The 19,127-nt window shown below is 46.6% G+C and overlaps 9 protein-coding genes across 9 annotated transcripts; 4 read left to right on the top strand and 5 right to left on the bottom strand.

Annotated features, from left to right (window-relative positions):
• Positions 1-1,016: 1,016 nt before the first annotated feature.
• GGS22DRAFT_176352 (mannose-6-phosphate isomerase) lies at positions 1,017-3,069 on the top strand. Its single transcript, XM_047963399.1, has 2 exons — positions 1,017-1,378; positions 1,445-3,069. Exons 1-2 carry the CDS (start codon positions 1,229-1,231, stop codon positions 2,660-2,662), a joined length of 1,368 nt encoding a protein of 455 aa, XP_047813758.1. The 5' UTR covers positions 1,017-1,228; the 3' UTR covers positions 2,663-3,069.
• Positions 3,070-3,767: 698 nt separating this feature from the next.
• On the top strand, positions 3,768-4,961 carry GGS22DRAFT_102130 (ADP-ribosylation factor 6). The gene is made up of 3 exons (XM_047957710.1): positions 3,768-4,179; positions 4,362-4,508; positions 4,577-4,961. The coding sequence occupies exons 1-3, from the start codon at positions 3,930-3,932 to the stop codon at positions 4,738-4,740; spliced, it is 561 nt and encodes a 186-aa protein (XP_047813757.1). The 5' UTR covers positions 3,768-3,929; the 3' UTR covers positions 4,741-4,961.
• Positions 4,962-5,466: 505 nt separating this feature from the next.
• On the bottom strand, positions 5,467-8,682 carry GGS22DRAFT_176348 (kinase-like domain-containing protein). The gene is made up of 2 exons (XM_047963398.1): positions 7,863-8,682; positions 5,467-7,161 (listed from the first exon to the last, which is right to left on the bottom strand). Exons 1-2 carry the CDS (start codon positions 7,960-7,962, stop codon positions 5,876-5,878), a joined length of 1,386 nt encoding a protein of 461 aa, XP_047813756.1. The 5' UTR covers positions 7,963-8,682; the 3' UTR covers positions 5,467-5,875.
• Positions 8,683-8,860: 178 nt separating this feature from the next.
• Positions 8,861-10,634, bottom strand: GGS22DRAFT_102120 (actin family). The gene is made up of 3 exons (XM_047957709.1): positions 10,407-10,634; positions 9,892-10,314; positions 8,861-9,838 (listed from the first exon to the last, which is right to left on the bottom strand). The coding sequence occupies exons 1-3, from the start codon at positions 10,426-10,428 to the stop codon at positions 9,108-9,110; spliced, it is 1,176 nt and encodes a 391-aa protein (XP_047813755.1). The 5' UTR covers positions 10,429-10,634; the 3' UTR covers positions 8,861-9,107.
• A 210-nt stretch (positions 10,635-10,844) lies between these two features.
• GGS22DRAFT_102117 (Asp/Glu/hydantoin racemase) lies at positions 10,845-12,146 on the top strand. The gene is made up of 3 exons (XM_047957707.1): positions 10,845-10,926; positions 10,995-11,236; positions 11,416-12,146. Exons 2-3 carry the CDS (start codon positions 11,120-11,122, stop codon positions 12,091-12,093), a joined length of 795 nt encoding a protein of 264 aa, XP_047813754.1. The 5' UTR covers positions 10,845-10,926; positions 10,995-11,119; the 3' UTR covers positions 12,094-12,146.
• Positions 12,147-13,908, bottom strand: GGS22DRAFT_102104 (general substrate transporter). Its single transcript, XM_047957706.1, has 2 exons — positions 13,714-13,908; positions 12,147-13,648 (listed from the first exon to the last, which is right to left on the bottom strand). Exons 1-2 carry the CDS (start codon positions 13,816-13,818, stop codon positions 12,200-12,202), a joined length of 1,554 nt encoding a protein of 517 aa, XP_047813753.1. The 5' UTR covers positions 13,819-13,908; the 3' UTR covers positions 12,147-12,199.
• A 544-nt stretch (positions 13,909-14,452) lies between these two features.
• GGS22DRAFT_176344 (uncharacterized protein) lies at positions 14,453-15,845 on the bottom strand. Its single transcript, XM_047963397.1, has one exon. The coding sequence runs from the start codon at positions 15,660-15,662 to the stop codon at positions 14,673-14,675; it is 990 nt and encodes a 329-aa protein (XP_047813752.1). The 5' UTR covers positions 15,663-15,845; the 3' UTR covers positions 14,453-14,672.
• On the top strand, positions 15,769-16,219 carry GGS22DRAFT_176343 (uncharacterized protein). The gene has a single exon (XM_047963396.1). The coding sequence runs from the start codon at positions 15,852-15,854 to the stop codon at positions 16,143-16,145; it is 294 nt and encodes a 97-aa protein (XP_047813751.1). The 5' UTR covers positions 15,769-15,851; the 3' UTR covers positions 16,146-16,219.
• A 180-nt stretch (positions 16,220-16,399) lies between these two features.
• Positions 16,400-17,733, bottom strand: GGS22DRAFT_102099 (NAD(P)-binding protein). The gene is made up of 2 exons (XM_047957705.1): positions 16,973-17,733; positions 16,400-16,885 (listed from the first exon to the last, which is right to left on the bottom strand). The coding sequence occupies exons 1-2, from the start codon at positions 17,578-17,580 to the stop codon at positions 16,534-16,536; spliced, it is 960 nt and encodes a 319-aa protein (XP_047813750.1). The 5' UTR covers positions 17,581-17,733; the 3' UTR covers positions 16,400-16,533.
• Positions 17,734-19,127: the final 1,394 nt, after the last annotated feature.

The raw sequence follows: 19,127 nt of genomic DNA, 5'->3' as shown, positions 1-19,127 counted from the left end.
GATTTTCTTTTTTGATGCGAGGAGTTGTGGGGGTATTTTTAGTATTGGAGTCCGTAGGATCAATAGGCTCAGAGAAGTCTCTAGCAGGTGTTGTACTTTCTGAAGCTCTGCGAGATCTAATAGGAGGATCCCAGGCTGGGCCAAGTGAGTTGGTGAGCCTCTTCAAGTTTCTCTTAGTGTTCTTGTCAGTCCTCATCTTGGTGGCAGTGAAGAGACAATACTAGAATGTGAATGGACAATAAATACAGCTCGTTATTCTTGTAAACGCTATACCCGACTTATGTGCACGTATATATAGGTACCTAGGTATGCATCTGCCTTGACGAGGTGTGTTGAAAAGAAAACAAGATGAATTTCTTACTATAAGGTAAACGAATTACAGGAAACATTAGGCTTGGAATGAGCTACCTACTGGTTAATCTAGCCAAGACGATATGAGAGGCAGTGACGGCTGAAGGTCACTTCGCGGCAGAAAGAGCAATGAATATGAGTAACGATGCTGATATTCTAAAAAGAAGGTACGTATAACCAAAGCAATTATGAATGATATGTACCATAAGTAAGTGGGAAACCACGACAAGGTCGCCTTTTATAATAACAAGGATGATTTGAAAGCATTGGAAGGGCCCAAGAGCAAAGGCTTCATAGCGTATCTAAGATTTTGTCTAATTAGAGACAGTGTGACCATCTTTTAGGTCTAAAAAGTGAGTGATGGATGCCCGCGACCCTCTCATAAACGTTGTTATGATGGCGCCAATTGAAGTTCAGTCCGCCAATTGTGGCTTGAAAGTGGTCTGTGAAACAGTTCTAGGATCAGGTCCACTGTGCTGTTCTGTTACATAAGTAGCTCCCAATCTGAAAGTGGCTTGGACCCTTAGACCTAGTACATACTGTACATAGGTAGATACCTGAGAGCACGTGGGGCTACGTGGGGCTATGATGGAATGTCGGCAGCTCGGCGGGGTAGCAACGCCCCGCATCCTGAGCTTTTAGCAGGTAGGTAAGATTTGATTACTTCTTCACTTTTAACTATTACACGCTTCCATCCACGACGAAACTGACCCATAACGAGATCCAACGCACGTATAGTACTAGGCGATATAGAAAATATATCTCTGCTAAATCGTACTTGCAAAAGCAATCCCTTTCCGACTCTCACCTCGATCACGATCACAATTAAATCGAACACTCTTACAAACTAAGCGTAGTTTTCGACTAACCATTAAGAATGGTGTTACCCGTCCCCTTAATACGGCTCCAATGCGGAGTGAACTCTTATGACTGGGGCAAGATCGGATCTGATTCTGCAGCAGCAAAATTTGCCGCAGCAACACCATCCGATACTTTAAGCATCCAGTCAGACAAGCCATACGCCGAGGTGCGTCTGTTACTGCTTGAATTTAAGCAGCTCGATCACTAATGTTGAGGGACTTTGCGTTCACAGTTATGGATGGGTACACATCCTTCGAACCCGTCTAAAGACCTCCAGTCTGGCCGTACTCTTCTTGAGCTGGTTGAGGAAAACCAGATGCTTCTGGCACCGTCTGTGAGAGCGAGGTATGGCACCAAGTTACCTTTTCTCTTTAAGGTGCTCTCTATAAATAAAGCGCTTTCCATTCAAGCGCATCCCAACAAGAAGCTTGCCGAGAAGTTGCATGCCAGAGACCCCAGAAACTACCCCGACGATAACCATAAGCCTGAGATGGCCATTGCCATAACCGATTTCGAAGGTCTATGCGGATTCCGTCCACTCGCCGAGATTGCTCATTTTCTATCATCGGTGTCCGCCCTACGGCAACTAGTAGGCGAAGATGCAGCCAAATCTTTCATCGACACGGTTCGAGGCCAGGAGAGTGACAATTCATCCGAGTCTACGACACAAAACAAGAGAGCCCTACAGTCTGCCTTTGCTGCTCTCATGAACTCTTCTCAGGAAGATGTAGCCTCAGCTTCCAAGGCACTCGTTTCAGAGGCCGAGACTAAAGGAGACGGATTTGCGGATGGCGGAGTTGAGTCGACCAACGGAGCAGTTTTAACCGAGTTAGTGACTCGATTAAACAAGCAATTCCCTGATGATATCGGACTCTTCGTCCTATTCTTCCTTAACTTCGTCAAGCTTTCTCCTGGTGAAGCCCTCTTCCTCAAGGCGGATGACATACATGCATATGTCTCGGGAGATATTATTGAGTGTATGGCAGCAAGCGACAATGTTGTTCGAGCAGGATTTACACCCAAGTTTAAGGATGTCCAAACATTGGTTGACTTGCTTACTTACAATTACGCACCTATCGAGGAGCAGAAGATGGAGCCAACTGAATACCCATATGTAGTACTGAATCGTGCCGCATACAGCTCTGGCTCGGAGGCAAATCTATATGATCCACCGATCGATGAATTTAGTGTCATCAGAACGGTCCTCAATGGTGATGGGTCAAAGGCTACGTTCGACCCTCTCGATGGACCAAGCATCGTCATCTGTACCGGAGGTAAGGGTAAAATCACGGTTGGGTCTAAAACCGAAGAGATCAAGGAAGGGTATGTCTTCTTTGTTGGTGCCACGGCGGAGTTAATCCTAGAATCTCAAGGGGGCTCGAATGACTCGCTCACAACCTTCAAGGCGTTCTGTGAGGTTGAAGACCACAGCAACGGTGCGTCACTATAACCAAAGTTGCGCAAGAGAACGTAGGTTGGATGTTAGGTTACGTCTGGGAATATCCTTATAGGGGGCCCTATCTTATACGAAAGAGAAAATGGAAAAGGAATCCTAATGTATTTAATGGGGAGTTTCTATGGACGACTACGAATGGTTTGAGCTTATTGGGCCTAAAAAATTGCAATTATTTCTCTTTATCCTACTTTAATGACTGCGCCATCGAGATATCCTAAAACATCTTCAGTACCTAGTACGATAGTTGAATTTACCATTTCTCTTAAACGGGCCATCTTCTTCATTATTCGTAACCAGGCCAGATAAAAAAACCAAAATTTATTACTATCATGTCCCTCTTATTATTTTATTACGCATTCGTGTCTCTTTGAGAAATAAATACATAGTACATACTAGGTAGTAACAGAGGTAGATACATACCTGGACGTACCACGTAAGGTACATAGTAGATCTATGTGTCCCCCCTTTTTAAGATGATTTTAAATAGGAGCTTGATCGAGATGGCCCAAGCGTTTATTCTCCGTACCTAGCATGTAGCATGTACTGTACCTGTCTCCCCGTCAGGGGAAACTGTTTGTCTAACCTCATTGGGCACCCAGCGCGTTTCTAGCGTGATACTGTAGCGCGTGTGAGCCCTGAAGCCCTTACATGTAGCAGCTTTAGGGGATTGCAGCACCTAGAAAACAACTAGAGAGCGACTGAGACTGCTAAGACCACCTGAAAACAGCGGAGATTGAAACATTTGATGAGGGTCCTGGCGTATTTTTAATGTTTCATTAAACTTCCAATTTGGAAATCGACGCTGCAAACTATTTTTTCTCCCCTTGTTCTTACTCACTCTTTTTTTTAATCTCCCTATTTTTCTTCCACTCATTCGTCGTGCATGTGTCAATCTCGGAAATTGTAGTTTTTATCTATTTTTATTCACCCTCATAACGGAGTACTGCGACATCGTTTCCGTCGGCACAGCAAATCTATCTCACGATTCCCTTCAACCACACACGATACCAAAGACGCGGCAGCTCTGTTCAGTTGCTGGGTTTACAAATATTACGATAGCCAATAGTTACGCGTTAGGCTTTGCAAATCACCGCTCTACTTACCATCCTCCCTCCCTCCAGACTTTAATGACAGTCACCGGGGCGATATAATATTCACTTGGAACCTAAACGTACGACGTGACCCGACTTCCCTCATAGTTCACCTATTTCGATCGACCTCGTAGAATCTCTCCTGACAGAAATCAACAACCAAGATCAAAATGGGGGGTCAACTATCCAAGATGATGGGCAAGATCTTCGGATCTAAGGAAATGCGATTGTTGATGTTGGGTCTCGACGCTGCCGGCAAGACCACGATTCTGTACAAGCTCAAACTCGGTCAGGACGTCACTACCATTCCTACAGTCGGCTTCAACGTCGAGACGGTCACATACAAGAATGTCAAGTTCAACGTCTGGGATGTTGGTGGTCAAGACAAGATCCGACCTCTATGGAGACATTATTTTAGCGGTGAGTAACAAGTCGTTCTTCTTGCTAATCTGCGTGTCCGTTCATAGACGAGGACTTCCATGGACTTTGACCCTTGAATGGGCAGGCAGATTAGTATGCGCATAAACACGATAACGTAGCATACCTGTCTGGCGATCAAACAACCATAAGAGATACCAATACTGATGTCAATATATGAATAGGAACCCAAGGTCTAATCTTCGTTGTCGACTCCTCCGACCGCGCACGAATGGCCGAGGCCAAACAAGAACTGCACCGTATTATCAACGACAGGGAGATGAAGGACAGCTTGCTACTGGTATTCGCGAACAAGCAAGATATTAAGGATGGTATGTCTTAATTAGTCTTTATTCCGATCCCGAGGGGAAATATGATAGCATACTAACACCATTTACAGCTATGAGTCCCCAAGAAGTAACGGATGCTCTACAACTCCCGTCTTTGAAGGACAAGATCTGGAACGTGGCGCCCAGTTGTGCCATGTCGGGAGAGGGTCTGCTCGAGGGTCTGGCATGGCTATCGAACAATGTCAAGGTTCCCCCTACACCGCCCAAGAAGTAGGGCTTCTTAATTCTCTGTTGTTCCCTTGATACCCTTGTTGTTTGATTTAGAATAACCGCGTCGCAAAGAGCCAGTGGGGCGCGGGCGTGGACATTGATGGATCGAGCCGCAATCGTCTGTCGAGTCGCATAGTCCGTATGGCTCTAATAATACGAAGAATTTTGGTTCGGATATGAAATCCTTTCGGCACGATACGATAAAGTGAAGGGTCTTCTGCGTCAGGGTCTAATTTGCGACTTGGAATTTTGCCATCAGAGAGTGGCATGGGGCAGCCATGCGATAGAGTCTAGCGGAGTTTTGCACCACACTCCTACCTGACACCCTCCAATCTTTAGTCTCACCAGTTGTTCATGCAAAGATAGCAAAAGGGGGGTTGAGAAAAATACGGGCTGCAATAGATTGCTATAGTCAATACGTTCGTATACGGACTCGATCGGGGGCAATGATAGTTGTTGAAGCGAAGCGGATATACCCGAGGCTCCTAATCCAACCCCCTCTTTTCTATATGCATACCCAAAGTTTTAGTCTTTTTTTTGCTTTTTTGTCTCTTGGTCACGAAATCTATCCCATACATACCATCATATCGAACTTGCTTTTTACGACACTAACGGGAGCGGCACATCTATCTAGGCGGTTGGCGGGAGCGGGTGTTTTAACATACTATCTACTTAGCACCATCATTTTTTTGTACACAGATACATACGTACATATTAATACTGTAATATTGTAATATTGACGGCCTGGCTAGTTTGAAGGGTGTGTGAGCTAGTCAGGCAGTTTGATACCTGCTACCTACCTACCTAAGTATTCATGGGTTTCGAATTTTGCAAAGCTAATGATTTTCTGAACGGCGGTAAGCTTGGACGCATGGTAACCTTGAGGACCATGTTGATGTTAACATCAATATCAATACTACCTACACAACGTCATGCTTTACCATGCTAGACCATATCGCCTTACTCCATGCCTATTCCTTGAAATAACAATATCAATCACGCCCCCATACCCCAAGTCAAACCCAAACTCCTTCGCATGAAATCAAACCACCCATATAATCTGCCTACACTAGAACCTAATTCTAGGCCACCCATAGATATATTTTCCTTAGCAGCTCCTTAGCAGCAAGTCAAGACTCCTAGCCTTCCTTAATCCTCTTAACAGGCCTAACAACGCTATCATCCGGCAACCCAGACCTCTTTGTCCCAGGCAGGCTCGCGGTACGTATATCGTTATCGTCTTGACTGACACGGCGCTGGGGATATGCGACCTTCAAGCCCTCAAAGCAGCCTGCGCTGACGCCTATGCCACCTGTGCTGCCAACCTGGAAGAAGGGGTGCTGTAGGGCTTGGGCGGCTGTGAGACGACGCTCGGGGTCGTATTCGAGAAGGCCAGCAAGTAGCTTATAGCCTTCGGCGCCGAGAGCCGCGAGGGTAGCGTTGGAATTCGGGGACGAGGTTGACGAGTGCGCGCCGATGGTGGTGTAGTACCATTTCTCGAGGTGGCTGGTCGAGCCAGCGGACTTGGAGTGATGATGGTGATGGTGTCCGTGATGATGGCCCGGGTGTAGCATGGGCGGTTGTAATACGCTTAGGTTGTTATACTCGGGCATGCTAGGTAGGTGGGGCCAGCGCTCCTTGGTAGGAAGACCCATGATGTCAACGATCTTTTGCATCTGGTTACGCTGGAAAGGCACTGTCTTCTTATCCATCTTAGCCTCTTCTCCTTTGAAGATAGGCCTAAGGGATAACAATTCGGCGAATATGCAACCTACGGCCCACATGTCGATTGCTGGCGTATAATGCCGGCTTCCTAGGAGCAGCTCTGGGGCACGGTACCATATCGTCACAACTACTTTATCGCCACTCCACAGTGAGTGCAGGGGTTTGTAGAAAAGGCGGGCCAGCCCTAAGTCACCGATCTTGACCTGTCCGCTCGATGTGACCATGATGTTGGCGGGTTTGAGGTCGCGGTGTAGAACCCAGTTGCTGTGAAGGTACTGACATCCATTTAGCAGCTGGAACATGATACTTTTGACAGTGGAAGGTGGTATGCTATGGCGTGGTTGCTGGGTGTGATGGTGAATGATCTGCAAGAGGTCGTGTTCGGCATACTCGAACACCATATAGATGCATTTGTCTTCCAAGATAATCTCGATAAGGCGGATAACGTTGTCATGCTTCAACTCCGAGCATAGAGCCATCTCGCGCACCGCTGACTGTGATATACCAGAGTACTGTATTTGTTCCCCTTCCTTATCGGGCTTGAACTTCTTGATAGCAAATTCACCCGGTTGGCCATGCCGACCCAAGGCCTTGTATACTCGGCCATACGTCCCGCTGCTAATAAAACCGATGACTTTATACTTGTCGACGACCCTAACCTTGGACTGGTAACCTACGCTTCCACCTCTATCAGTAGGATCTATATCGGAATTAGCTACCCACCCACTACGATTAAACTGGTGTATTAAAGGAAAGGAATATAAAAGAAATGTTTAATCCGTACGTTGATTACGGAACGGAGAAAGGTGTGGTTGGAATGTGGGCGTATGAAATGCATGATTTATTGGTCTAGGCTCATAAGACTTAAGTAGAGAGAAGCCCGTGTTTGGAGGACCGTAAGACGACTTGTTTTCCTCTGGTAGCCGTGTTCGGCGATACCGTAAGGAATTATCAAGGCCGTCTCCAAACACCATCATATGATGTAGGATGCTTTTTGATGATGTGAAGAAGAAAGAAATTGGGATCGGAAAATTAGAGTCGTAGTGAAGATATATGAATACTAGGTATGGAACATGACGGTAACAGAGTGGTAAGCTCTCAGCGGCGCAGCATGTCGCCAAAGTTGAATAAGTCCGAAGGCCACCAATCAGGTGGCGATTCGAGGTGTGAGATAGATACTGTGACGGCCGAAAAGAGGAAGGAGAAAATTGTTGAGTAGATGCGAACAAAGCAAGCAGTAAGTAGGCAAAGTACATAAACCAACAAACAGACGAAATTTACGGTATACGATATACGCCGAAAAAGGAAAGAAGAAAAGAAGGATTCGATAAAATAAATAAGAATAAATAAAAATAAAATAAAGATATGTGGACTAATAAGAATATGGCATTTCTTGCGTACCTTCAAAGGCGGCTTGTACGCTCCTCTTCAGGGTTGTTTGGTTTCTTGCGGTGGCCGAAGCTGGTCCCGACGCGGCCGAAGCAGGATTACTGAGACTCATCGTTTTATTAGACGCTGCTGTGCTCGTGCTCGTGCTCGTGTCGAGTTGGGGCAGCCGGTCAGCTCAGATCAATCCCAGATCCAGACGCAGTACCAGATCCAGATTTCAGATTGAATGAAAAAAAAGATCAGGCGCGCGCCCGCGGCGGGTTGCGGGTTCACTGCCGGCCGGCAGCGTCAGAGTGAGATGAGACAAGTCTCTTACTATCTCTCACTTTTCTTACGCTCTCTTACGATCTAGTCCTCTCGCTTCAACTCCTCTTCTCAGCCGGCGGGATCTCCCATGCGCCTATGCGTTCTTTTTTTCTTTTTTTCGTGCTGTGCGCCGAGAATGATGTATCGGTATTAGGTCGTTGGACGGTGAGATTTTGATGTATCCGTATTGGCTAATGAAACCTTTCTAAAATCTAGAAAAAGGGGGGGCGGGACGTCTCGGGTAGATGATATGGATCTTACTGGATACCTAATGACGGAGATGACGGAGATGACGGGAGGTGGTGGTGTGTGTCTGTTCCCGTCGGAAGGCCGATTATGTTAGTGTCCAGTTTCGATGTTGTTATTTGCTATTTGTGATTTTTTACAGGGGACAATTAGAAATAATATGAGTGATTAAGAATGTAGCTCGATGGGTAATCGGATAAATGGCGGGTAATATTACATAGCGTAAATGAGAGAGTAAGAGTGAGTTGTAATATATGATGGAAAGCAAAATGGAAAGGTTATTATTGACTTGCGGATTCCTTGCCTCATCGACCATCGTGCGTTTTAAAGTTGGAAGAGTTGAAGTCCGGCTCATTCTAGTTGGGCAATGTGGCTGATGATTTGTGGCGCAGTCACCCCTGCCCATAGGCGGGAGGTAGTCGAGGATAGATAATGGATTCAATTAAGTACAAGGCGATGTGTGAGACAGTGATTCGGTTCGAGTAAGTTACACATATACAACAATTCAAATAGATAACTAGGTAGGAAAGCTAGAAAGATAAGACACGAATACGTCGATTTAGGTGGATTGGGTGAAATAAAAACGACGATGGCGCCTTGGGCTAACCTATTTAGAATCATTTTTGCTACAACTTCATAAAACTCCATGATCGTTCAACTCTAAATTTCCTTCTCGCAGGCTCGAATCATGAACAGTTCAGTTTTCTACCGCGGACCTAATTTTTCCAGGATCCTCGGCCCTTGTTCTGCCCACTCCTGTTGCGTGATCCACATGCTCTCCTTGTCCGCCATGATATTTGCCAGCACCGCACCGCCCAAGAAGACCATATGCCGACGACGAGGAGGATCCTCTATCCTAACCTTAAATTTGTTCAACCGTTCGGGATTGCCGCCAAGAACGCGCGTGAGCCATAATTGCTTAAGTTCTTTCTCCAATCGCGACGGCAAGCCTGGATACATGCTGCTTCCGCCAGAGAGAACAATGGCTTTGAAGAGAGAAGAGCGAACGTCTACGTCGGCAGCTTGGATGGTGTTGAAGAGGAACTCCGCGATACCAGGCTGTTCGCAATCTACCAAATGAGGCTGGAAGAGACATTCGGGGGCCTCGAATCTTTCGCTGCCTACTCGGATCACTCGGCCGTCGGGCAGTGTGTAACTTTCCACTAGCACTGTCGTGTCCTCACTAAGACGCTTATCCAGTTCCAGGTCGTATGATACATAGCATAGCTTTTCCTTGATCTGTCGCACGGTTTCGAAATCGGCCGTTCGGTTAAGCGCGTAACCTCTTCGCAGAAGAAGGGCGATCAGGTTACGTGTCACATCTCGACCAGCCACGTCAAGTCTTCGGGTAAGATGGTTGAGAACAACGGACTCGTATACGGGGACAATATGGGTAACTCCGTCACCGGAATCAACGACAACACCAGAGCTCAAACCTAAGTTAATGTTAAAATGGAATCCCACGAAGTTCGGGCGATTCGATATATACCTTGCGCGTAGAGGGCCAGCACAGCTTGAATAGCCACGTAAACACCGCCAAAGTCGTATCGTTCGAACATAACCTCACACATTTGTTCTCGGTTCTTTAGGGGATTCATAGGCGGTTCGGTGAGTAAGATCTTGCGTCCTTTTGGGTCAATCTTCATCTTTTCGTAGAATGTGTAGTCCCATAGGTGCTGCATATCATCCCACTTCTTAACAATACCGTTTTCCATAGGATAGGAGATTTGAAGCATGGTCCGCGCCGCCGCCGCCTCGTCACCGCACATGATATCCTTGAGAACGATGTCATTGTCACTGTTCCTCTCTTCCGTTCGTAGGATTGGTCGGCCGACAATGGATGGATATTGAAATTCGGGGAAGTTTTGTGCGGCGTATCCGACCTTTAAGAAACCGGTACCTCCATCGAGAACTAGTTTGGTATCGTTAGGCATCCATACTTTTATTCGCTACTCTAGCTATCTGCCAGGTAAGTATTGGGGGTAAGAGTGAAATGCTACTGACCGATAGGAGGAGGAGCAGCCATGATTTAATAACTCCCTTGGTAGAAAAAGGCAGGCCGTAAACGTCCGAGGACGAGTTTGGGAGTATATTTACGTTAAATCGTGTAGGCTGCAGTTGGCCAGGCAGCTTGTAGCTTGGATGGCGGGGTTGGATTTGGAGTTGAGGCGCTCGTCAGTTCAGTTGACTTAGGTACTTGAATTAATGAAACCAGTTCTAGTTGGAGGTAAGTACAGCTGTACTGCTAGGTAGTAGCATTCCATTGAGGCTGAGACAGCCTGACGTTGTCAAATGTGGCTGATTACCCCCACTTTCTATCTGGGGTTTCTGGTTCCACTAAAGTTGATTATGAAATCTTCTATCTATTGCATTAAAGAGTTATAGATTCGATACAGAATTGTCAGATGACAACCCTCATTCACAACTACTAGGTAGGTACTACCCCACCAACCTACCCCAAGTTCGCTAAGTTCATCATATCTGGTCGAATGTATGCTTCAACTTAGTCTCTAACTGGAAACGGGTATAAAAGAAAATATTTTATTGGATATTCTGCCGAAGAGATCAAGCACTAATTTCAACCAATACCAGACTTTGATTTCTCTAATTTAACGGCATAAATACATATATTTTATATCGAACCATTTATCTACGCACTGGATTCTTCGTTAATCCTACCTATCACCCTATATTGATAGACGACGACAACGACCGCCATGACTACCGAACTTGTACGTGGGAAACTAAGTAAAATCTTAGTATTAAATCCCAACTCGTCAAAGGCCATGACGGACGGTCTAAAAAACGTGATCGATTCTATAGATTTACCATATGTACGCCGATGCCCCTATTCTCAATATCCCATAGCCCGTATATAATCCCCAGGTGTGAGACAGTCTCAAGAAATGTGAGAGAGAGCTAGAAAAAAGTTCACTTATAGATGAAACATCACACACCGTCACTTTCATCATAAACACATAAAACTCACTACCCATGTATTAACCACACCTAGTCCACCGAAATATACACATACACGGCTCCCCCTTCTTCACCAGCCAGCATAAACAATGGAGACGATCTTCTCCTCAGCCACTCGGCCGTGCTCGCCGATTTATCATCATGTAACCCAACCGGCCTCCCCTACGATGGCGTCCTAATCGCATGCTACAGCGTGCACCCCCTCGTAACTGCCATGCAGCTCTCCTCCGCATATCCCAAATCCGTAACCGGCATCTTCGAGGCCAGTATCCTAGCTGCCCTATCTCTGCTCGGGGGCGATGATACCTGGGGTATCGTGACGACGGGGAAGTGGTGGGAGAAGCATTTAGCCGATGGGGTAGACTTCATGTTAGGATCAAAGGCTGGCGGAGATCCGAATTCGCGATTCAGGGGCGTTGAGTCTACAGGCCTAAACGCGTCTGACTTCCACGATGGTGTTGACCCCGCCATCGTAAGGCAGAAGCTTAAGGAGGCTACCAAGCGACTTCTTTCTAAAGGAGGTGTAAAGGTTATCTTGATGGGGTGTGCGGGGATGGCCGGCCTGGAAGCGATTATCCGGAGCGCCGCCAGCGAGGCGCAAGGAGAAGAATTTGCCTACTCCGAATTGCATGTGGTAGATGGTGTTAGGGCGGGCATAACACAAATCGATCAGATGATCAAATACCAGAGGTTGCTTCCCGGGAGACCGTGATAACCCAGAATCAAAACTAGAGATGTCAAATTCATGATATATCGTTATATGTAATAAACCTTAGGCAGCATATATAAATCATTTCCAGATATTGTGTCCATTAACATTAATCAAGTCGCCTTGTCCGGCCCCAAACCTCATCTGCATCCTTCTTACCCTTAGTCTCAGGGACGCGCCAGAGCACGAATAGCCCGCACAGACCAGCTAGGGCAGTGAAGATAAAATAAACCCAACCGGCACCACCAAATTGCTTATTTAGAGCAACGTTGATAATGGGGAAGAATTGTGCTACCAAGAAGGTAGCAATGTAGTTAGCACCCAGACAGGCGGACTGAGTTGCCCCGACCGCCTCCTGTCCGACTAGCTCGGACGCGAGGATGAAAGGAACCGGACCCAACCCGACGGCGAAGAAGGCCACGAAGAAAAGAACCATGAACGCTGACAGTATCTTGGCTTCGAATAAAATGGACAACGCCAAAGCGAGAGCGCTTGCCCCTTGACCGAATATGGAAAGAAGCAGGCAAGTCTTCCTTCCGAATTTGTCTGGGAGCGGCGAACATGCGACCGTGGTGATGAGATTGATGGCCGATATCATGATAGTCAACAGCGCGGAACTGATTGGCAAGAGATCCCTCAAGAGCGAGACGGAGTACATGATGATGGAGTTGATGCCGCATAATTGCTGGGCGCACATGACACCAATAGCGGCGACGAGAGCGGGTCGGTATAATGGGTCCTTGATAACTTCCAGAAAACCAAGGTTGCCATTATTTCTCCCGCTAACCTTGCTGGTGGTAGAATCTCTCCTGGAACCGACAGTTGAATCGTTGAGCAAACCCTCCTCTTCTGGCGACACCGCTGAATCGCCCCACGTCAAGGTCTCCTCCTCAATATCGTAGTGCTTCCCACGTATCCTCTGCAGTATCCGCCTCGCTTGGGTGACGCTCTCATTGGCTGCCAACCACGCTGGGCTCTCTGGCAGCAGTAGGAGCCCGAAGCCCTGCAGCACACCAATGAGGATGCCAGCAACTAGAATCCACCGCCACGCCGACCCGTAGCTGAGGAAATACCCCATGGTCTGCGTAATTAGGATACCGACGTTGATGCTGACCTGGGTCATGGCACCAAAGGTACCGCGCTCACGCGGTGGCGCCACTTCGCTGATATAAATGGGCACGATGACAGTCGCAGCGCCAGCACCTACACCAGAGAACACACGACCCACAGCCATCATAGCAATAGACGCACCTAGGGCCTCAACGACAGAACCGATGATGTAGAATAAGCTGGTCAGCCGCATGGCCAATAGGCGGCCCCTCGCAGAGGCTATGGGGCCACTTCCGAGAGCACCGACCAGACCGCCCAGGGTAAACATGCTTGATACGACGGCGAACTGGGCATCATTCATGGGTATGCAGTCGGGAAGGGCAGAGGTAGTAGATACTTCATCGGAGTTGGAGGACTTCGACATCAAAGATAGGACGGATGAGAATCGTGAGACGGATTGCTGCTTCGCTCGGCAAGAAATAACATCTTGAGGTGCGTTGAGTTCGGCCTAGAGATATGTAGGTCAGACTGTGAGATCGAAAGAGACAATAGTATATTTGGAGTTGGACATACAAGATGGAAGCCGAACTGTAGCGGTCCCAGGGTGCTAATGGCGACTAAGAGGATGAGGTACGGAGAGACATCTCGGATGCACTGTCGCAATCCGGACGACGACATATTTAGCGTTCAATAGAGGTATCGATTAGAGATTTACATGGAAAGGTAGGATACAATGTAGATGGGAATAAGACTCAGTTAAGTAAATGACACGATCCGAGACCCTAACTCGACGTTTGTGATGATATTGGGAGTTTCAATTGATGGTATGTGCAAGGTACTACTATGTAAAGCCCAGGTACTATGTACCTAAAATAGCTCCCGCCAGGCGTGGAGCGCGCGGAGGTACAAGGGTACGTGGAGTAACCTGTGTCATGGACAGCTTTCCGGGGCATGAACGGAGTAGTTGTAACTTCCCTAGCCTGATATTGGCAGATCGGGTACAGAATATTGCCATATCCAACACAATGTGCAAGTAACGTTAATACTCCAAATATTATTCTAAACCAATATTTCTTCTAGTTATTACTCGCAAACATATTAGAATCCTTGTAGGTGAGGAATAATACATACCGACCGCCATAAACCAAGCCGGAAAGCTATGGAGCAGATGGATTCAGAGCATCCATGGATGTCTTGATAGTCAACATCTCCTCCACTACCTAGGTACCTGGGTAATCATAATGGATTCAAGATGACGAAAAAGTATAAGTGTATCCCTAGAATCGCATACGAACAATACGAACAATACGCACTTAAGAACTAATACTTGATATGAATCAAGTAACTCGTAGATGTTTATCTAAATATCAATTATACCCCAACCGTGGACTAGCCCTCCGCCGAGAAGTTGAACGTACGGGCATATTCATATCGACATGCGCAACAGGTAATTTTTAATAGCCTTCAACCGAACCAGTGACGCCGATGTTCGCCTACTCCCAATGATGGATATACGTGTAATTATGATTCGTCTACTCCGTGTCGCTTCCGGGACGGCTTGCGACCCATTGCACGGGAGCACGTTGGGCCTCGTTATCTTCGGCTTCATTCACGCCGAACTTGGTCATACTGAACTCGGGTAAGCGTTTCTGCTCTTTCCGCAAGACGCCCCCGTGCTTTTGCTTGCGACGCCTTGAGACCTCCATCTCCTTGGTGTATTTGGCCTTCTCTTCTTCTTCGTTTAACATAGTACCTTCAATACTTAGGTAGCCGTAGTCGCCGCTGACGCCAACCTCGTAATGCTTAATCCGGAAGTAGAGCTTGGCTCCTCCACGCACTCTCGTGCCATTCTCGTCCACCCAATAACCCGTTATATGTATTTGGGTCGTATCGTGTTCAAGTTCGTCATCGGGATCGTCGAAGGGATCAGGGGTAGGTAACTTGGCTTCTTCGGCCGTCTTTTCTCTGTCGTTCTGCTTACCTTTACCCTTATCCTTGCTCTTGCTCTTGTCCTTTGATAGGAGATCGACCCAATGCCAACCACTAGGTAGTCGACCAGCTTCAATCGAAGCATTGAACAGGTCCCAGCAGACAACACCAATATGACCTTCGCCTTGTAGATTCACGATACCTTCCATCCAGGCGCCTCGGGTAGGACGGAAGACGTCTACATCTACCGTTAACCACCCATAGCTCACAGCATATTCATTAATCGATTCGAGCAGTACAACGTCGTCTGATGCGCTTTCCTCAGTTAAAGATCCCCTGCCGGGCGCCTCACCAACACGGGGGTTTTGATACGCCAGCAGAACGCCGCGGAAGCTGGGGACATATCGCTTGAGGAGAGGCCTTAGATGTTGATCTGCGAAGCCTTCCACCGGTTCGATTAGACCGGATGGAAATAAAGCGAGGTACTGGGAAACGGTCTGGGTAAAGAAAGGGTATTCCTTATCCACTGGTTTTTGCCCGAATTCGTCAGAACCAACGATCTCGTTCTCAGCAGGCCCCGAGTCGATGTCCATGGAATCGGGGTTGGGAAGATCTTCCTGGCTATAAGGTATGATTGTCTCGTTGATTTCAATTATGTCGTGTTTTTTCTTATGGTCTTTCGACTTTGACTTTTTCTTCTCCTTCTTTGCCTTATTCACATCTGTTGCGCCATCTTGCGCTGACGTTGGTGCTGGTTGACCTTCGTCTACCTTATCTGTCGCATGGCTCTTATGTTTCCGTCGCTTTCTCTTCTCCGTCTTTTCGTCAGCGCCATTTGTCTCGGCTGCTTCGAGTGTTTTAGTCTCTATCCGAATTGGAGCTTCCGGTTCTACGATAGGCACACTGTTGCTGCTCTTCGACTTCTTGTGTTTTCGCTCGTTCTCAGTACCATCAGCTTCCAGATGTCGCTTGTGCTTCTTATGAGATTTATGCTTCTTTTCGGAAGCCAGAGCCGATGTCGATGCTTGTTCATCAGCCATTCCGTATCAGACGAACCAGGTCAAATGGACCGCTAAATTGGTGACTGTTTTATGACTATTACAGGTTCGTAGATCAAGAAGAAGAAGAAAAGAATAATTCAATTAACAAGCGTCGGCATCAAATCGTAGCTTCCCCCGATCGTAAATTTTTTTTCTAAGAGCACGTTATCGATAGACCAAGTCATGTACCTACTATGTAGTAGGTACCTTTATTAGCGGGGCTGCGGGGTACCAAATTTCATTGCCTACCGGCATTACACGATATAAATGCATGATTTGCTCAATTACATTCATTGAATTGAGATATTCATATTCCCATAATATCATGATATTTCATCATTGAAACTCGACGAGCTTCTCTCCTCATATAGTATAGTACCTAATATATAGATACTACATATGTCACATAGAGGATAAACTATCGCTAGTACCCTTCGCCATTGACAGCTCTCTTCACGACAGCGCCCAGGGGTTCCATATCTCCTGGTGTGAGACCTAATACCTCGTTGTCGGTCTTGTCATACAAAGTGCCACCCTCAGCCCAAATACGCCTCAATGTGTATAGCGTCGCTATTGGGTGGTTGGCATCCCACTTCTCCTTCTCGACTTCTCGGAGCTTCTCATTTGTCGTATGGTCGACCGTCCACTTCGTGCCTGTCTGTTTCTCAAACTCTTCCAGAATAGCGTTTGGAGTCGTAACGAACGACTGAACTTTGAGAACTTTCCCAATCGACACTTCCGGGTGTTGTAGAGCCGCAGTCACCAACTTGCCAACGCTGTGAGATGTCAATTGGACAATCCCACTAGTATGTGGTAATAGGAAAGTAGTAAGTAGGTAGTAGGTAGTAGGTAGTAAGGCTTACTCTGGCATGGTGGTGAATCCAACCTTTTCATCGCCACTTCCAACAATTACGGCCCTCTTCGACTTCACATCGTAGCCTCCAGCATCTTCGGCTATTGGTGCCAACGCCAGGAACATGTCGAGATATGGCCCAGTGACGACGTAAGTGCATTTGACCCTCTTCACCTGGTCGCGGATGAACTCCCTTACCCTGAGCTTGTTCTGATGTGGTTTCTCATCCTTGCTTGAGGCGTCGTATTCGATATCCGTGCCGTACTCGCTGGGGAAAAACCACTGCACATCCTTGCTTTCTTCCGCAAGTTTAAGCAGCTCGATCTGGCTAGCCAGCGCATTTCTTCCCAAACACGAAACAACCGTATCTACGCCGCTGTAGGCGTTTCTGACATCATCGGAATTGTTTAAGTCGCCTGTGATTACCGAAACGCCTTTAGACTTCCATGAGGACAACAGACCTTGCTTAGCAGGGCTAGTTGCCGTGGCTTGCGAAGTGAAGATAGATATCTGTCGGCCGACACGCGGTTCGGCCGAGACTATGGCATTGGTAATATACTTGCCGATAGTGCCTGTCGCCCCGATGATGAGGACTGTAGATGGGAGTTGAGTAGTCATAGTTGACGATTAAACAATACGAAGCCACCAAAATTTACAACAACGCTCCTGGAGTTGATTTCAGGAAAACCTCTCAAGTTGATTAATATAACAATCACGATATTTACCTAAGTAGGTATTTATTGCGGGGTAGTTCTGTAGCTACATCGTCTTGCGCCCTAAATATGACATTAAGCTGTCGAATTCCGGGTCCACAAAGATATACGGCCTCTTTTGTTTACTTATCTAGGTACATTTGATTAATAAAACGAGGATAATTATTTAGCCTCGCAGCCTCGAAATGCTTCAAAGACGGGAAGGGGACACTTATGTCTAATTTCTAATTTTTTGGGGTGAAATCAGATTGCTCTCCACTTAAATCTCCAAATAGGTAATTATTCTAGTAAATTTATGATTTGATCATGGAAATAGTAAAACTGCATTGTACTTTGATTTTCTAGATGAATTAAATTCGTGGTCTAGACTACCTGGAGAATGATATGTACCTAGGTCCTACCTATCCCATGAGGTCCGAAGATTCTGTCGATTTAGCGCCCCCCACTTTCTACACCTCATTAACCAATCACATTAGAGATTTTCCCCATTTTGGTCGTATGAAAACTTGAACGATTAAACCTACCACATATATCTTTATACCATATATCGCCATTGTATATTATAAAATCGATATATAAGAATGAAAAAACCCATGTGGAGGAAGAAATAACACTGAAGCTTCATGAAGCTTTGTTGTGATTGGCTTATCAGGGCTTAAGAGTGGGGGGCGCTAAATCGACAGAATCTTCGGGCCTCATGGGATAGGAAATGTGGTTTACATTTGCGACTAAGCTTTTTACGCTACGTCATAAATAGGATAGGGGTCCAGGAGTTCAGATTGGCATAAGTTGAAGCTTACAGCCTTACACAGCACTCGATTCGTTCGATCATTGATGAAGTTAGCGGAATAGGAGGTCCGGTAACCAAGTTAGGTACCTAAGGACGCTTCGGACGTTGATCTTGGACGTCGTAATCACAAAACTAGGTACACACGGAGCTACAACAAACCGAATGATGAAGTCATAGGTAGGTAAGCAAGCGCTATGCAGCAAACATCTAGGACCTATGCGATATATGGGCAGATGGGGTAGTTAGCTCTGGCATAATACTAGGTGCTGTAGAGACATCCATGGATGCGATCAGTTTCCTTCTATTCCATATTTTATCTTAAGCACACTAAGGATAACAACTACAATATACTAGGCTGCTAGGTAGAATTCTGCTAGGTAACAGCCATATACAAAACAACACGCTTCGGAAAATTAATGACTACCTCTTATATAACTACAAAGATCGACATCGATAAGGTATTCTGCAGGTACTGCCGAGCTTCCATCCTCTTGGTACCTACCTACATAATCCCTGCTTGACGGGATATATAGAAAATGTACATACCTAGGTACCTACCTAAGTAGGTACACTACCGGGTGGGGGGGGTATCTGGACATGGTCACAGGGATAGTCACCAGGTGTGGACATAATGTCAACTGGTAATTGTTAACTCACCGTCA

The sequence above is a fragment of the Annulohypoxylon maeteangense genome (assembly GCF_022496945.1).
Source record: "Annulohypoxylon maeteangense strain CBS 123835 unplaced genomic scaffold GGS22scaffold_35, whole genome shotgun sequence".
In the NCBI taxonomy this organism is placed as follows: Eukaryota; Fungi; Ascomycota; class Sordariomycetes; order Xylariales; family Hypoxylaceae; genus Annulohypoxylon; species Annulohypoxylon maeteangense.
The sequence above is the reverse complement of the archived record's forward strand: the minus strand, read 5'-3'. Positions and strand labels throughout refer to the sequence as shown.

What these genes read in the sequence shown, in the direction of transcription:
- GGS22DRAFT_176343 (XM_047963396.1), top strand. Translation starts at nt 15,852, where the DNA reads ATGGCTCTTATGTTTCCGTCGCTTTCTCTTCTCCGTCTTTTCGTCAGC.
- GGS22DRAFT_176344 (XM_047963397.1), bottom strand. Translation starts at nt 15,662, where the DNA reads ATGGACATCGACTCGGGGCCTGCTGAGAACGAGATCGTTGGTTCTGAC.
- GGS22DRAFT_102104 (XM_047957706.1), bottom strand. Translation starts at nt 13,818, where the DNA reads ATGTCGTCGTCCGGATTGCGACAGTGCATCCGAGATGTCTCTCCGTAC. An exon ending in TACAGTTCGGCTTCCATCTT is followed by an intron (nt 13,649 to 13,713) that starts GTATGTCCAACT and finishes ACATATCTCTAG; the next exon opens with GCCGAACTCAACGCACCTCA.
- GGS22DRAFT_176352 (XM_047963399.1), top strand. Translation starts at nt 1,229, where the DNA reads ATGGTGTTACCCGTCCCCTTAATACGGCTCCAATGCGGAGTGAACTCT. An exon ending in CAGACAAGCCATACGCCGAG is followed by an intron (nt 1,379 to 1,444) that starts GTGCGTCTGTTA and finishes TTGCGTTCACAG; the next exon opens with TTATGGATGGGTACACATCC.
- GGS22DRAFT_102099 (XM_047957705.1), bottom strand. Translation starts at nt 17,580, where the DNA reads ATGACTACTCAACTCCCATCTACAGTCCTCATCATCGGGGCGACAGGC. An exon ending in GGATTCACCACCATGCCAGA is followed by an intron (nt 16,886 to 16,972) that starts GTAAGCCTTACT and finishes GACATCTCACAG; the next exon opens with CGTTGGCAAGTTGGTGACTG.
- GGS22DRAFT_102130 (XM_047957710.1), top strand. Translation starts at nt 3,930, where the DNA reads ATGGGGGGTCAACTATCCAAGATGATGGGCAAGATCTTCGGATCTAAG. An exon ending in ATGGAGACATTATTTTAGCG is followed by an intron (nt 4,180 to 4,361) that starts GTGAGTAACAAG and finishes ATATATGAATAG; the next exon opens with GAACCCAAGGTCTAATCTTC. An exon ending in CAAGCAAGATATTAAGGATG is followed by an intron (nt 4,509 to 4,576) that starts GTATGTCTTAAT and finishes CACCATTTACAG; the next exon opens with CTATGAGTCCCCAAGAAGTA.
- GGS22DRAFT_176348 (XM_047963398.1), bottom strand. Translation starts at nt 7,962, where the DNA reads ATGAGTCTCAGTAATCCTGCTTCGGCCGCGTCGGGACCAGCTTCGGCC. An exon ending in CGTACAAGCCGCCTTTGAAG is followed by an intron (nt 7,162 to 7,862) that starts GTACGCAAGAAA and finishes ATTCCGATATAG; the next exon opens with ATCCTACTGATAGAGGTGGA.
- GGS22DRAFT_102117 (XM_047957707.1), top strand. Translation starts at nt 11,120, where the DNA reads ATGACTACCGAACTTGTACGTGGGAAACTAAGTAAAATCTTAGTATTA. An exon ending in ATTCTATAGATTTACCATAT is followed by an intron (nt 11,237 to 11,415) that starts GTACGCCGATGC and finishes AACCACACCTAG; the next exon opens with TCCACCGAAATATACACATA.
- GGS22DRAFT_102120 (XM_047957709.1), bottom strand. Translation starts at nt 10,428, where the DNA reads ATGGCTGCTCCTCCTCCTATCG. An exon ending in GGCTGCTCCTCCTCCTATCG is followed by an intron (nt 10,315 to 10,406) that starts GTCAGTAGCATT and finishes ATACCAAACTAG; the next exon opens with TTCTCGATGGAGGTACCGGT. An exon ending in GCTGGCCCTCTACGCGCAAG is followed by an intron (nt 9,839 to 9,891) that starts GTATATATCGAA and finishes ACATTAACTTAG; the next exon opens with GTTTGAGCTCTGGTGTTGTC.